This window comes from Perca fluviatilis, chromosome 11 (assembly GCF_010015445.1).
Source record: "Perca fluviatilis chromosome 11, GENO_Pfluv_1.0, whole genome shotgun sequence".
NCBI classification, from domain to species: Eukaryota; Metazoa; Chordata; class Actinopteri; order Perciformes; family Percidae; genus Perca; species Perca fluviatilis.
In genome coordinates, this window is record NC_053122.1 from 25,930,132 (window position 1) to 25,946,244 (window position 16,113).

Here is a 16,113-nt window from a genome sequence, read left to right on the forward strand (position 1 = left end):
TTCAGATTCTTGCGGCCAGTTATATTTATGAATGGTATACCAATTATAAAGATATAAGGTCAGCTACTTTCAAGGACCACTGCATCTGTGCGGTTTTACTTCTCAGGTATGCAGGATATACATCTACACTACTACGTTTTGGTTTAAAAACGAATATTTTTTGCTACGTTTAGGCCTCGCGTCCACACTACGCCGGCGTTTCTGAACCCCTAAAACAGAGACATTTGGAAACATTACTGCCCCCCTTATGGTTTGAAAACTCCGGGGTTGCTTTGTAGTCTGGATGGGCACAAACGGAGACCTTTGGAAATGACAATGCACGTCAGTCAGTCTTATCAGTTAGCTAGGCTTACATACCTTTCAGTACCAGTTCCACCTTGTCGTCCGTCCAAGCAAGTCAATTCCTTGTCTTACCTTTTGCCATTGTTGTTCTTTCTCCAAAATATTTTCAACTTATAGGCTACATCCACGATTTTCAACCAGAGTAACTTCAGACAATTTGCTTCCTGATATTACACCGGCACGCACATGCCCAGTGTATGCGAATGGTCATGTGATATGTTCTGCTACATTTTTGTCTCAAAACGCTGCTTAAAAATGAAAATGTAGCATAGTAGTGTAGATTTAGTCGACTACATCTACAGTAGTAGTTGCTAGGCTAGACTGGTGAGACAAAGGAAGTGCAGAAATAGAGTTTCTGCGGTTTTGGTTTTGCTCTAATAACACTTTTATTTTGTACAGGAGAACTGCGTGGGAGGATCTGCTGGTGACAGTTCACAGAGTCTGTAGACAGACACATAATTGGTTTAAATTACGTTCAGTTAGTTCTCTCCATAGGTCTTTGTCTTGTGTACTCTTTTTCTCGCTCTGGTAAAACGTAGTTAATACTTAGCCAATGTTCACACCTGGTCACGATGGCAGGTCAAATAGTGGTCGACCAAATTAACTGGCAACCAGGGTCCAGCCCGGGTCATTACCATTTGATGGTCCAGACAGTTGTGTTAAAAAAAAATACAAAATCCCAAATTCTCAGCAGAAATAAACATGTTTGCATCAAACTAAAGTGCTTTCCACATTAAAAGATGTATTAATTAGGAATCAGAAACCCATCTACACAAGACAGGGTGTTTTGAAAACTCGCATTTTTAATTGAACCAAGTATGTATCATAAAGACAATGTCTAGCAATTTGTAACAAAGCAGACCGCTTGAAAATCGGTGGAAAATTCATCGAGAAATGATTACTTTAATTATGGATAGACCTCCTGCCACACATGCAGCGGCATATCTATGATCCAGACAGTAGTGGCTGTGAACCATGTTGTGAACGCTAGTAACCTCACTGACGTCCCCTTTCCCCCAAAGCACGCGCCACCTCCAGTGCTCCAATCGCTGACAGAGAAATTCCTGACGTCATTCAGTAGCTTCCGGGCTGGCAGCACTGGCCCGGTGATGTTGAGATTTACAATTTGACCACATTTTATATACCTTTTGTAACAGACTAGCAGTCGTAATTTATAACCAAATACATCCTGTTAATAGATTAAATAAATATAATGTCAGAGCTTTGGTTACAAGGATAAAGAGACTTAATCCAACCCCCCCCCAGCGACTCAGGCGTAGCGGTTGAGAAAAGAGGTGAGAATGTTGCTGTGTGAACGCTTTGCAGATGTTGATGAGATGGACTGATTGTTAGCGACCGGTTTGCTCAACAACGCGGCACATCGCATTTAATTTGCCATACATTTGTGTACAATACGAGGCATGTGCCTCCTTTATATTAGTTACCGAATTTTGATAAATAGACTGATTTTACTACATTAGCAGCAGCATCGGGCCAACAACAGGTAACGTTACAGTGGTTAGCTGAAGCGCTAAATGCTAGCTAGCTACCCCGCTTTGCTAGCTACTAGCGCGTCTTTGAGCTGTCCTCTAGCTACTAATCTTGATGCTGTTAGCCTATAACGTTAGCTTCAGAGATGGTCACTGCGCAGTGAAAAAATGTCCTGTTGTTAGCTGATATAAAATGAAAACAATCGCCTTGCCCGGTTAGGCATTGATAGCGACACACACACACACACGATCTAGCTAGTTAGATCATGTGTGTGTGACACAATGTGTTATCATAACAACAATGTGTTATCTTGATAGCAAATATCTAAGATGGAAACACAAATCAAAACATTGTCTATACCACACCGTTATCTAGTGCTTCACATAGGAACAACACAGATACAATATGATAACCGTTAAAAAAGTCCAAAGTTAGCTAAAGAAGAATACACCTATGGTAGATTAAAAGGCGACGCATTATCTGATTCAACAATGTAACGTTAGGCCAAAAGATAAGATGGAGAAACTGCGTGATGATCACCAGATTGAAATCTAGAGGGTAAGGTTTGTAATGTGGCATTATCCTGTTGTCCTGTGATGCCCACTGACTCAGATAATGGCACTGTGGATAAAACAGATTTAGTATAAAAATAATAGCTAGATAAAAGTAATTTTAGGTTGATGGGCTGAATAATGTACTACTGGAATACTGCCATACAGAAACACTGATCTGTGGTGTTATCTCTAGTGTTGAGTATGTTGGCGGGAAGCTCAGTCTTCTCCATTGTTGAACACTGAGTGTTTTACATACCAAACCTTAATATATCCTTTATGCATCATCTGTTTATGTGTGTGTGTGTATATACTGTTTTTAATCACAATATGCATGCAGGCCTACTGTCAGCTTTGCGGCAGCATTACAAACTGGCATAGATGGGCTGGCATTACAACTAAGGTGATATTTTCATCGTGAAGTCTTAACTGTACGTCATACGTGGTTGGTTATTAAAAAATGTGTGTTACATGCTTATTAGTTTTAGGGGTAGGAATCACCAGAGGCCTCACAATACGATATAATCACGATACTTATGTCACAATACAATATTATTGCGATTTTAAAGATATTGCAATATTCTGCGATATATTGCAAATTATTACCTTTTTTCCAACCTAAACTTTGTCAACATCTGTTTTATCTAAAAAGATACATTTCTCTGTTTGTTTATCTCACTTCAATTTTATTGCTGCAAAATGGCAAGCAGACAAACACATATATAATAAAAGATCGATACTTGGCGTCTGTGTATCGATACAGTATTGCCACGGAAAATATTGCGGTACTATGCTGTATAGATTTTTTTGTATAATTAGTTTCTCTCCTTTTTATAATCATACGTCGCCTTGTTGTTGGAATAGTTATCAGGAGCAGGTGTGTCTACTTTATTCAAAGTACATAATGACTGAACCTATTATTTTTTTTTTTTACAAGTGTTAAATAGAAACGGAGTAAGCTTTCATCCTGAAAGTTCCTGTGACTTCTTTGTGTCTTTGCTCTGCCCATATGTAGAGTTGTCAGTTGGTTGTGGTATGGGAGTTGTTGCAAAACAGGTGAGACGTGTTCAACCTTTACCTGAACGGTTTGAGACGGTTTATGCAATGTGTATAGACAGGCAGTTGCTGTTTGCGTTCTAATAAAACCCTAAAAACATAGGCCTACAGAGACAAATCCAATTGGCTTCTTTTACCTCGCAGCACAACAGTTTCATAATAGCTATGGGCAGAAATGTATTTTTTATTTTTTTATTCTGAGGATAGAAGTCATGAGGAAGTTTAGAGCACTTTTGTTAACATCCCTGTGCAGTGCACACTAGGTATGGGCCAGTGTGGATTCTGACGGTATGATAACCTTCAGCAAAAATATCTCGGTTTCACGGTATTACAGCATTGCAATGACAGCTATAAATGTATTATTTTTTAAATGTCTGGGTAAAAAACAACTACATTTTAGTGACTTTTTCAAACCTCAACATACCTTGAAACCGGTAACCGGCCCATGCCTAGTGCACACACTACCGCTTAAATATGCTGCTTTGAATTTATAATTAACTCTGTACAGTGAGAGGCAATCTATTGTTGCGTAGAAACAGATTGGACCCTGCATGGAATTTTACACTTACTGAGCACAAGATTGTGGTGCAGGTGACCAGTTAGCCTAGTTGGACATTAAGGACTAACACTCTAAATAGAGTTACCTGTCTGCACACACATCTCTGTTTACCATAGAAGTGTAGCATTTTAGAAGGAAGAATATTCGTCCAAATAACAGCATCCTTCAATGTTCTTGAATGTGCCGCTAAACATGTAGAGATTACATGTGGTTGTTTCTTGAAGCTTGTGTTTGCATTTGGCCAGGAGCAGCCCACCTCATCGGTCAGTGTTAGATTCTTCTCAGTACTGTTATATTAGCTGGCCAGGTTGCGCTAACCGCCCTCGTGACCCCTAGATGGCTCATTCTAAGATGCAGTATGAATCACTGCTGCTAGTTCTAGCATGCTCAGGCTCAGTGGCGACAGGTCGGCACTGCAAATTACACTCTGGCCCAAAGGATGCACTAGGAATAGCTGAGCTCTGGGTGACGGTTGGAGTTGATCCAAAGGTTTAAAGCCAAACAAATGAGAGCAGTAACAAGTATAAAAACATGCTATAATACTGAATTTGCAAACATTGTTGTACCTCATGGTATGAGTTGCAAACTAAACTAGTGGTACAGTAAGTCATAGAGAGAGTGTATAATTCCTGAAAATTAGAGTAGGTTTTCTTGGCATGTAAATGAAACCGAAGCAGCAAATCTTCACATATGAGAGGCAATTCATGTTTATTCTATTAGTCTATTAACAAATCATTTTAGAATGCACTATTATTTAATCTTGATAATGTTAAGTGTCGTAGCGTCATGATGGGATCCGTGCAACAGGGCCAGCGGATCTGGTGAGATAGTGCTGACCGAGAGCCAACCTAACAATAGGCAGAGATGGTCCTCCGAAAAGCTAGGATTTATTTCCAAATGTGCTGACACTGCTTTTATTCCAGCAGTACTTTCTAAAATGTCATGTTGTGCCTCTCTGTTGCAGGTCTGGTTGCCTTGCTGCAAGAACCACAGCAGTTCATCATTGCTTGTCTGGTGTGATTCATCTCCAGCCCTGACTTCATCCTCAAAGATGAAGTTGAAGGAGGATATGAACCCCCTGCTGCTGCAGGTCTTCCACTCGGTGGTCTGGGTCTACTCTGTCATCACCTTCATACCCTGGTACTTCTTTTCCGGAGCTGGCACCAACTTGGAACGGGCTCGCCGGATCAAGGCACGCTCAGTTAGTGGACACCCAGCAGGGCCTTACCGGGCCATCAACAGCCAAGACAAGCTGGTAGCCTGGCTGCACCCTAGGGTGGACACCCTGGACAAAATGTTTGAATACGCTGTGAGTCGGTTTCCGCAGAGAGACTGTCTGGGCACCAGGGAGGTGCTCAATGAGGAGGATGAGCCCCAGCCTAACGGCAAGGTCTTTAAGAAGGTGAGAGACACTGACCTTTTCCTTTTACCAGTGCACACATGCAGTAGATTGTCTATCACCTTGATTATTCTTTAAAATGTTCGGTCTGTTGGATATATTGCAAGTAGGGCTGCCCCCTCTTACTGGATATGTCGACGAATCAGTCGGTTTGATCTTAGTCCACTAAGATTTCTTTAGTTGATTACTTATTTTTTATACGTTTTTCATGCTGAATGATAGACTGGGTAAACCCAGCTCGATTTGCCGGCGATTTGATTTCGCCCTGCAGCTCAGGCTGGAAACCTGTACCTTTTATCTATCCTGCTTCCGTTACAAATCTGCAGGGACCAATCACAAACTGGCTTATCCACCTGGTGCGCTATTGGTGGGTTTAACACAATGACAATAGAAGCGACGGCAAGCAGCTTTTTGTTTACATTCAACATGGCGTCAACCGAAGCGCAGTAACCCGTTTATGCCGCTGTCGCTGCTGTTTTAAAAAATTCAAAGGCAAGTTTTCTCTGAAAACGGAACAGAACAATTGCCCTGGAACAATTCCTACAAAAGAAGGATGTGTTTGCCTTACTACCGACCGGCTTTGGTAAAAGCCTAATTCACCAGCTAGGTGGCCAAAAGAATGGAGCAACGTATGTCACTCGGATCGTTGGTCTGATTGTTTGAGGGACTCTCCAATTGCGTACAGAGTAATTTGAACTATGCCCGTTGATCACGCCTCTTGTGCAGTAAAAAAAATACAGAGCTCCCAGACCAAGCTCAATCTGAGCTTGGTCTGGTGATGGCCAGACTAGCTGAATGACTTATTTCCAAGAAACCTATAAGCACATCTTTGGTACACAAGATCTAAAGTGGGGCTTTTGCACGATTCTTTGTGGAGAAACTTAGTTTTACTAAGCTGTCAAATATGTCAACTAATGGATTACTCGATAAAATCGATTGTTAGTCGACTAAGAATTTTTGAAATATAGAACAGCTCTTCAGTCAAGTTAGTGGGTGGTACTCTTGAATGATATCGCCTCACTGAAATGAACCTGTACGATTACACGCATTCTTCTGACCGGCATCACTGCTGCCAAAAACATGCTAGCTTTACGTTGGAAACCCCCACACAGTCACAAAAGCCCAATGGATTAACACATATGTAGATATCATTTCAGCATGGCAAACGATGATAGATCAAATCAAGGAGCTTCTGTAATCACTATTTCTATGTTTCGTTAAATGGTGAATCTTTTTATCCTGCACATATAACAGATTAATGGAGACCCGTGGGGGGGGGGGAGGGAGGGAGGGAGGGAGGGATCGCCACAGGGTTTATATTTTTGTTTTGGTATTGTCTTGTTGTCCTGCTGTCTTTTGTGGTTGGTGTTTTTCTGTCTGGTAAAAAGGAAAATAATAATAAAAAGTGGATCACCAAAAAAATAAAGTTACTGGGTGGTAGAGAGTGAGAGACTAACAGCTCAGCCTGAATGTGGGTGGAGGAGCAGCAGCTTTACTGTTGCTTTCTCTCACAGCTGAGAGCCTCCTCATTAACACCTGCATGGCTGCAAAAGCCCTGTAGGTGGCAATGACTGACTGCATATGAAGGATGCTGTAGTAACTGGTAACTGGTAACAATATCAGACCTCTTTTAGATTCAACCGTGTCAGTATTGCACATATACAGTGCTCACATTAATTTCATCAATGTGGATACCATGGGTGTAAGGTCCCTTAAATTTGTATGTTTGGTGTAGTATGTGGAAATAATCCTGAATATTTCATATAACCTTTTGCATGTTGTGTGTAGGTAATTCTAGGGAACTATAACTGGCTGTCGTACGAGGAAACCTACAAGGCAGCGAGGTGTTTTGGCAGCGGTCTGGCAGCACTCGGCCAGAGACCTCAGTGTAATATCGCCATCTTCTGTGAGACCAGAGCAGAGTGGATCGTGGCAGCACAAGCCTGCTTTATGTACAATTTCCCACGTGAGTGACAGAAAGACAAATATGTGTGTGTTCAGACAATCGTGGGCCCACTGTAAAGCACTTGAGATGACTGACTAACTTCACTGGCTTTGAATTTGACAGTTGTGACCCTGTACGTCACTCTTGGACCCACGGCCATCGCGCACGGCCTGAACGAGACCGGCATCACGCACATCATCACAAGCAAAGAACTGCTACAGAGCCGTCTCAAGGTACCTGCTTTGCTGTCGTCATCTGTCTACATGGATGTTAGCTGTTTTAAACATGGCTGTAGTGGCGAATTGTCCTCAGACTGAACAAAACAAACTAAAAACTCAAAGTCCAAAAGCCACTGAGGCACCGAAGGAGTGAATCTTACGCAGAGATAAAAACGTTCATTGTCCAGGCAGAGATGGCATTTCTGTGAGGTTTATTAATCCAATTTCTCAGCAACAAACATTTCACACAAAGGAGCAATGGCGTCTCTAGGCTCTGGTAAAAAAACCATCCGCCCTCCCCGGTGTCTACCTCCCACATACCTGTTTACCCATATTTATAGACTTCACCTGTGGCTAATGCTGCTTGGTACTTTCAAAACAAAAGCACTAGATGATACTGAAAATAAGCAAAATAAAATACTAATGATAAAACAAATTTATGTAGCTATATGATTCAAGCAAAAACCGAAATATTAAATAAATTAATATTTAACTATTAAATATAACAAACAATGACTATGGCTCTAACAATAACATAACAATGAATAGCTCCAACAATGGCTGTGCACTTTAAATTCACTATACTAAATTACAGTTTGTGCATTGGGGCTTGATAAAAAGCTCAGTTTTATTTGCATAATTACTTCTTCCTCTCACTCGCTCTTCTCCCTCCCTCCTACATCCAACTCCATGTCCCAGGCCATACTGTGTGATGTGCCGAGGCTGCAGTACATCATCGTAGTAGACCCTAAACCCACAAGCTGGCCAGACATCCCCAGAGGCATCATGGTCTACAACATGGACGCTGTGAAGGAGATGGGATCCAAGCCTGACAATTGTGAGTATTTGTGCATTGTGATTAAAACGTTTTTTTTTTTTTTTCCTTCTAATTTTGTTGGGGCAATGGAAGTACACTAATGGAGGCTTAATACAAAGCCAACACCCTGATGTGTAATTGGAGTGATGTGTTGTGTATGACAGAGTCAGAAAGAGGTCAATCACCACTTGCCAAATACACAGTCCCACAATGACTTTGGTCGACTATTTAGAAAAAATTAGGGGGAACAGAAATTGTTTGTACTGCAACAATCACTTCAGTCGTTTTTATAATTTTACAGTATTTAATCAAGAAAACACAATTTTTGTTATATAAAAGATTAGATATAATTGCAAATAGAACACACAATATGCATGGGAAATATTTTTTAAATTAATTTTAGCCACGTTTCCTTCACAAATCACATAGAAAACAAGATTTACAGAATTATTTCTATAATTAAACCATGTATGAGTTGAGATTAATTATCATCATTATTAACATCAGGCTAAAAAGGTGCCCTCCATGTTGTTTTTTTACGTTCATATGCTTATGCGGTGCGCAAAAAACACTTAGGTGATTAGACGCTTAAGCTGTATAATGGCATGGAAAGCCCTGAACTACTAATGTGTATGTTGGTGTGTGGGATCCATTTCCTCTCTAAGCATCACGCCTCTGCTCTTGTGTCTCTGCAGTAGCAGTAGACCGCAGACAGCCAGAGCCCTCGGACATCGCGGTCATCATGTACACCAGCGGCTCCACTGGCATCCCCAAGGGTGTCATGATCTCCCATGGCAACATCATTGCTGGCATCACTGGCATGGCTGAGCGAATCCCTAACCTCAAGTATGCCAAATATCAGATTCGCTTCCTCCATTTCTTTGTGTTCTGCAACTCTCCAAATCTACAAAATACTCTGTCTCTTCCTCCTCTCTGTACTGCTTCTGAAACACCTAGTCACATCTTTCCTCATACACTCAATTACCACCGCCTCACTATGTTCTCTTCTGTGTCTATTGTGGAAATTAACCTGCTGTTCTTTCTGTGCTGGCAGTGAAACCGACACCTATATTGGCTACCTGCCATTGGCCCACGTTTTGGAGCTCAGCGCCGAAATGGTGTGCATCTCTCACGGCTGTCGCATCGGCTACTCCTCCCCTCAGACTCTAGCCGACCAGGTCAGTGTGTAGAAGCGCACACACACACACCTTTCACATATATTAGTAAAACTTTGGTCCTCTGTATCTCTAGCAAGATGAGATGAAAATATGAGATAAAAAATGAGATGGAAATATGTTGTAGCTCCCTTAACAAAACATCTCTGGATCCTAGCAGAAGGCTTAGCTTTTGATAACGTCCTCTAAAAAGTCTAACCTAACTCCTATCCCAATGTGATATCATGACTTTGCGTAAACATACACGCCACTTTCTTATCTGTACACATTTGGAGCTATCCGCGTGTATGTCTACGCCAGAACGGGACGTTGCATTTGGGGCTATCCGCGTGTACAGCGGACGGGTTGGGTTTAGGAAAACAATGACGGGACGCGGGACAACAACTGCACGGTTGGGTTTAGGAAAAGAAGAACGGGGTTGGGTTTAGTAAAAGAAGAACGCGACTGTTGAGTTTAGGGACACGAAGGAAACGTGACACGCGGGACAGGATCCCCGGTCTCCTGGGTGAAAGTCCTGTGTTTGACCCATCCTCCACCCCGACCAACCTCCCTACGCGGATTTTCGCCCTCTCATGCTACTCGCTACGGCATAAATTGACACGCAATCGCAGGGTGATGTATGTCAATGGAGGCCAAACGGCGTTGAAAAACACGCTACAAAGCGATTATGCATCTTGATAACACGCCAATAAATGGCATACGAATTGGTGTGTCATACATATACGCCACTTAATGAGATCAGTCTGCCTATCCTGTGTTCTGTTTAATATGCGTATGGTCACTTTTAAAGCTCTGTGTGGTCAGTAGGTCTCTGAGAGTTGACAGATTGTTTTCTTTCATTTTCATTTCACAGTCCACAAAGATAAAGAAGGGCAGTAAAGGGGATACCAGTGTGCTGAAACCTACTCTCATGGCTGCTGTACCAGTAAGTCTTTTTGTCACTACACAAACTCATACATCCAATTTCATTATTAATATAACCTGTAACTAACATTATTTATCAGACCTTCAAATAAAGTCATTAACAAATAACAGCCACCGAGCATAGACTGCAAATGTCAAAAGTGTTATTAACTGAGAGTTATCCCGCCTGACGTGTGTAGGAGATCATGGACCGAATCTACAAGAATGTGATGACCAAAGTGGAGAAAATGAGCAAACTCCAAAAGACGCTGTTTGTGCTGGCTTACAACTACAAGATGGAGCAGATCTCCAAAGGCTACAGCACGCCTCTCTGTGACAGGTAAAACACCTTTTCTATTCCCTTATACATGAGCTGAGATTTGCTTCTTCTGTGATGCATGAGCAAACGTGAACCTCTATTACTACATTGCTAATCATAGCCTTGTGTGAATTCTTGTTAACACTGAGGGCGTTTTCACACATACCTCGTTTGGTCCGGACTTTCGGACTTTTTAGTTTGATCCGAACCAAAATTACAGGTGTGAAACCTCCCCCGGACCATGGTCCGGATCAAAAGACCAAATTTTGGTCCGACAAAAAGAGGTGGTCTCGGTCCGGACCAAACTGAACCATGATCCGGTTCGTTTATAGTGTGAAAGCATTTTTGGGATGGTTCGGACTTTCGGACCAAATACAGGAATCTCTGGCAGGCTCTCCTCGTGTTACAAGACCGGGGAAGCTCCTTTAAGGAACAGCTCGGTGCTTAGTGAGAGAGAGAGACTGTAAATGCGCTCAGAGCAGACAGCTGTCAGCTATCAGAGCAGATAATACATCAGCAGTTTATTTGTTAAGTGGTAGTAAATGTAGGCTACAGTGTATGTTTCCGTTTGTCTCTGAATAAATGCTCCAGAAAGAAAGTTCCCGTGTCTTGCGGCAGTAGGGGAGAGCAGCGGTCAGTTGAAAAGCCTAAACTCTGACCCAGAGAGAGGATACGAGAGGACGGGGAAGCCCGTCAACAAACCAATCAGTTCTAAGTATCTGGAGACGCAGCTCACGTATGTGATGACGGCAGGACGTAGTTTTGTCACGTAGAGATCTTTAGTGCGCTTGCAAAACTGCAGTGTGAAACCAAAACTCACCGGATCAAATGTATACAATGTAACAAAAACATGAACCTTGGTCCGGACCTTGGTTCGGACTTTCATGTGTGAAAACGCCCTGAGTCTCTACAAAAAAAGGTGTGAATCATTGCATAATATTGATTACGATATTGTGTTCGCACAGGCCATTCTTCGGTGGATGCTATGCAGATGTATTAACTTTGTAAAAGGTTGAATGGCTTTTTCAGTCAGTTTTATTTAAAAAAAAAATATATATATAAAAAATAGTATATTAAATAAAATAGTTTTTTTTTTTTGTTGGAGTCACTCATCATCTTCATACTTGTGCGTTCGCCCAGGCTGGTGTTCAAACGAGTGCGTGCGCTCTTGGGAGGAAACATACGGGTGCTGCTGTCTGGCGGAGCTCCGCTCTCCGCTGCCACACAGCGCTTCATGAACATCTGCCTGTGCTGCCCTGTGGGCCAGGGCTACGGCCTGACAGAGACCTGTGGAGCTGGCACCATCAGTGAGAGTAAGAGAGGGCATTTCATGTTGAAACAGCTGTTGTTTTTTGCCACCCTTTGGGAAATTGTGAGACGAGCAAATAAAAAATATAAAATAACTTGATTTGTAATTTTTACCTACATTTACCAGGAGTCTTTTCTGTTGTTTGTTTTTTTTTTTCCCCCAGTGTGGGACTACAGCACAGGACGCGTTGGCGCTCCATTGGTTTGTTCAGAGATCACGCTGAAAGACTGGGAGGAGGGTGAGTCAAATGGCAACCACCCAACTTTATTGACGCCAATAAACTAATTGATTGACTCTAATAAGGTTTGGGCTCCTCCAGGTTGTTACTACAGCACGGACAAGCCCAACCCACGGGGGGAGATTTTGATTGGCGGCCCCAACGTAACGATGGGTTACTACAAAAATGAAGCCAGGAACCGCGAGGACTTTTTTGTGGATGAGCACGGCCAGAGATGGTTCTGTACAGGAGACATCGGAGAGGTCCACACTGACGGATGCCTTAAGATCATCGGTAAGAGAGCCACAAACTAGCGCGCGTGTGCGCGCGGTACAAGTGTTACATCTATTCGGATTGTGACGGGTGTTCTCCTCCAACAGACCGTAAAAAGGACCTGGTGAAATTGCAGGCAGGCGAGTACGTCTCTCTAGGAAAAGTGGAGGCCGTTTTGAAGAACTGCCCACTCGTAGACAACATCTGTGCCTATGCTAACAGGTAAAATCGTGCGCACCTCTCAAATCTGTTTCTTCCAGACTTTTTTTGTTAAGATTGGTGGTTCGATCCCTGGCCCTGCAGTCCCATGTCGAAGTGTCCTTGGGCAAGAAACTGAACCCCCAAGTTGTCCCCGATGCTGCGCCATCGGAGTGTAAATGTGTGTGAATGTTTATCTGATGAGCAGGTGGCACCTTGTACGGCAGCCTCGGCCACAGCGTATGAATGTGTGTGAATGGTGAATGGTTCCTGTACTATGTTAAAGCGCTTTGAGTAGTTAAGACTAGAAAAGCGCTATATAAAAACAGTCCATTTACATATTGATAGGACAGATTAAGACGAGAAAGGGGGTAGAGAGACTGGGAACGACATGCAGCAAAGGGTCGACTCGAACCTGGGCCTCTGCGGTATAGGACTGAGCCTTAGAACATGGCTCAGGGCGCCCCTCAATTTCCTTTTTAAAAATGCAGGCTCACCAAGCACAGCAACATTTCAGCCAGTGTCTTTTCTAATTTTCCTGCCTCTATTTCTTTCTCTCTCCCTTATGGTGAAACAACTAAAAACGTGTGGACTCTTTTGCACTCATTTTTCAGTGACCAGTCGTACGTGATCAGCTTTGTGGTGCCTAACCACAAGCATCTAACGGTGCTGGCGGAGCAGTTGCATGTGAGTGGCACATGGGAGGAAATGTGCAACAACTCGCAGATTGAGAAAGAGGCCCTCCGCATCATTACTGAAGCTGCTCTCTCAGGTAGGGGGGAAAAAAAGCCTTTTTTATCTTTTTAGGCTTCTATTCATTCTGCATATGCACTTAGACAAAATGTCTGATAAAAGCTTTCTCAACAAAACCAAAGTGGTGGTTCTCTCTCTGTCTGGAGATGGAACAAATCCAAATTTTACTGGACAAGTAATTGTCTCAGAAATAATTGCCTCTTTCAGTGAAATAAAAAAGAAGAAGAAATGTTTTGCTTAGATGAACATAAAATTGACAGTTACACATAGTAAGTGATTGCAGTTAAACAAAGGAAATCATGTAAAAAAAAAAAAAAATACATTGTGTGACATTGTGTAATAATTTTTATAGGCCTAGCTCTGTGATAACTTGACAGTTGAGATTGGGTGCGATAGTGTCCGCCTTGTGCCAGACTTGCACCAGTATTACACTGGATTTGTCACAGTCTGAGCCGTGATTCTGCTCTCTCCCCAACCAGCGAAAATGGAGCGATTTGAGATCCCCAAGAAGATCCGTCTGAGCGCCGAGCCCTGGACACCAGAGACCGGGTTGGTCACTGACGCATTCAAACTGAAACGCAAGGAGCTCAAAACACACTACCAGGAAGACATTGAGAGAATGTATGGAGGAAAATAACACATACAAACACACTCCAAACAACAAATACACATAGATATACTTGCACACATACACAGGGAGCTCAGAAGCCACTACCGGGGAACACTTGGGAGAGGAGTTTTACTTAGATACAGGTACAAACAAACAAACACACACACACACACACACACACACACACACACACAAAATATTACAGACGCATAAAGCATCTCATGCAACCTCCTCCTCGGCTTCCCTGCGACCAGCTTCGATCAAAACAAGGGGACGAAACTCTTGAATCCAGCTTAATGCTCTCTGTCAAGACCTTGCCCCTTTGATGGATTTAGCCCTTTTGAGTTGCCACGACAACCGAGGCAGCACACGAAGTCGGACGCCCGCATGACTCGAAGTGAATCAAAAATGTCAGGCTATACGTATATCTGGATCAATGTCAACGTGCCGTCTCTGTTGCTTCCCTTTCTCTCGCTCTCTGGAGCCTTCCACCAGTTCAGCATAGTCGTGGGCTTGTAGTGCAGATACCTGGCAGGGAAATTTGGGTAGCATGAGCCTGATAGAGGGATTCCCTCCTGGGCTTTCAGTAACATTCAGGTTGGAATCTATGCAGGGATCTCTATTGTCTTTGACTGAGATTTTCTCTCGTTTTCATGCGTCGCGATGTTTGGTTGGCTTTGAACCCACCCATTTGATGAGTATTTTTTGTATGTACGTAATCGGTGTTGCAAAGCCATGAGAGATTGAGCATCAAGATGTTTTTACTTTTACCTACAGTTATTTCATTTTTTATGTCTTTATCCTCCTGTTTTTTTTTTTGTTTTTTTTATTGCCTACTTTGTTTACGCTAATTGTACTTTAACGAGCTTTGTTTACAAGGTTTTTTTTGTATTTCCCTACCCTTTTTCTGCCTGTGTCCCTTAGCTTGTTCATTTGAGTGTGTTTACTGACTTGACTAGTAGAAGCGATTTAGTCCCCCTATCCCTACTCTTTGCCCGCAGCTTCATATCTTCATATCTTAGCAGCCCCTGGATGCCTCCCAACCTGTGTCTTATTGGTTGTTTTGTTGTTTCATTGACATACTGTAGCCCAGCCACATCTGCCACGTATTCCTCAAGTCATGACCAATGCACCGTACGGATGTCTCCAAGGGAACTTAGCCCATTGTAAAATTAGTTAGCCTTTGATTGGTTGCTCTCCCAGTTACATTTTGGTGCAACTGTACATGTTATCCTTTTTTGCCATAGGTCTAGTTACTGTATTTTTCTTTTTTCCTTTTTTTTTATTTTACTTATGAATATGAAATACAAAATGAATGTGCAATATGTATACACACATTTTAAACTAAAGTATGTAGGAAAGAAAAAATACGCACATACAGCAGCCCCTCCATAATGTTTGAATGTGTAGGCCTGTTACTCATATTGGAAAACCTGTAGGAACACAAGCATAGGAATAAAGAGGAGGATGATAGAGAGACACTGACAGGGAAGTCTAGATGTTTTGAACGTGCTGTGCTTTTAAATAAGACTGTAAAGTGAAAATTGAATATTTAGCATTGTAGAAATTGCATGATAAAAAAGTGTGCAACTGTACCAAAGCACGAAGTGAGAGGATTGCGCTCCAGTCGAACAACTGAAGAAATTCCTTATGATACACTCCTTATTTAATTGAGAGTATACAGCATAAACTCGCCAACCTCATAGAGTGCAGGTAACATTTCTGTATCTTCAAATTGGTTTGTGTATGACACTGTATGTGCAATGTATATATAAAAAAAGGGTCTTTGATTCTGTCAACTGCCATTTGTTTAAACAAATGTATAGCATACAGTACAGGCCAAAAGTTTGGACACACCTTCTCATTCAATGTGTTAATTTATTTTCATGACTATTTACATTGTAGATTCTCACTGAAGGCATCAAAACTATGAATGAACACATGGAATTATGTACTTAACAAAATTTTTTGAAATAAC

General features: G+C 42.2%; 1 protein-coding gene across 1 annotated transcript; it reads left to right on the forward strand.

Annotated features, from left to right (window-relative positions):
- The first annotated feature begins 1,409 nt into the window (after positions 1-1,409).
- Positions 1,410-14,319, forward strand: acsl3b (acyl-CoA synthetase long chain family member 3b). The gene is made up of 15 exons (XM_039816728.1): positions 1,410-1,637; positions 4,964-5,401; positions 7,187-7,364; positions 7,467-7,576; positions 8,261-8,399; positions 9,074-9,224; positions 9,433-9,556; positions 10,407-10,478; positions 10,657-10,796; positions 11,916-12,088; positions 12,248-12,322; positions 12,404-12,595; positions 12,682-12,796; positions 13,387-13,544; positions 14,005-14,319. The coding sequence occupies exons 2-15, from the start codon at positions 5,051-5,053 to the stop codon at positions 14,160-14,162; spliced, it is 2,136 nt and encodes a 711-aa protein (XP_039672662.1). The 5' UTR covers positions 1,410-1,637; positions 4,964-5,050; the 3' UTR covers positions 14,163-14,319.
- The last annotated feature ends 1,794 nt before the right edge of the window (positions 14,320-16,113 follow it).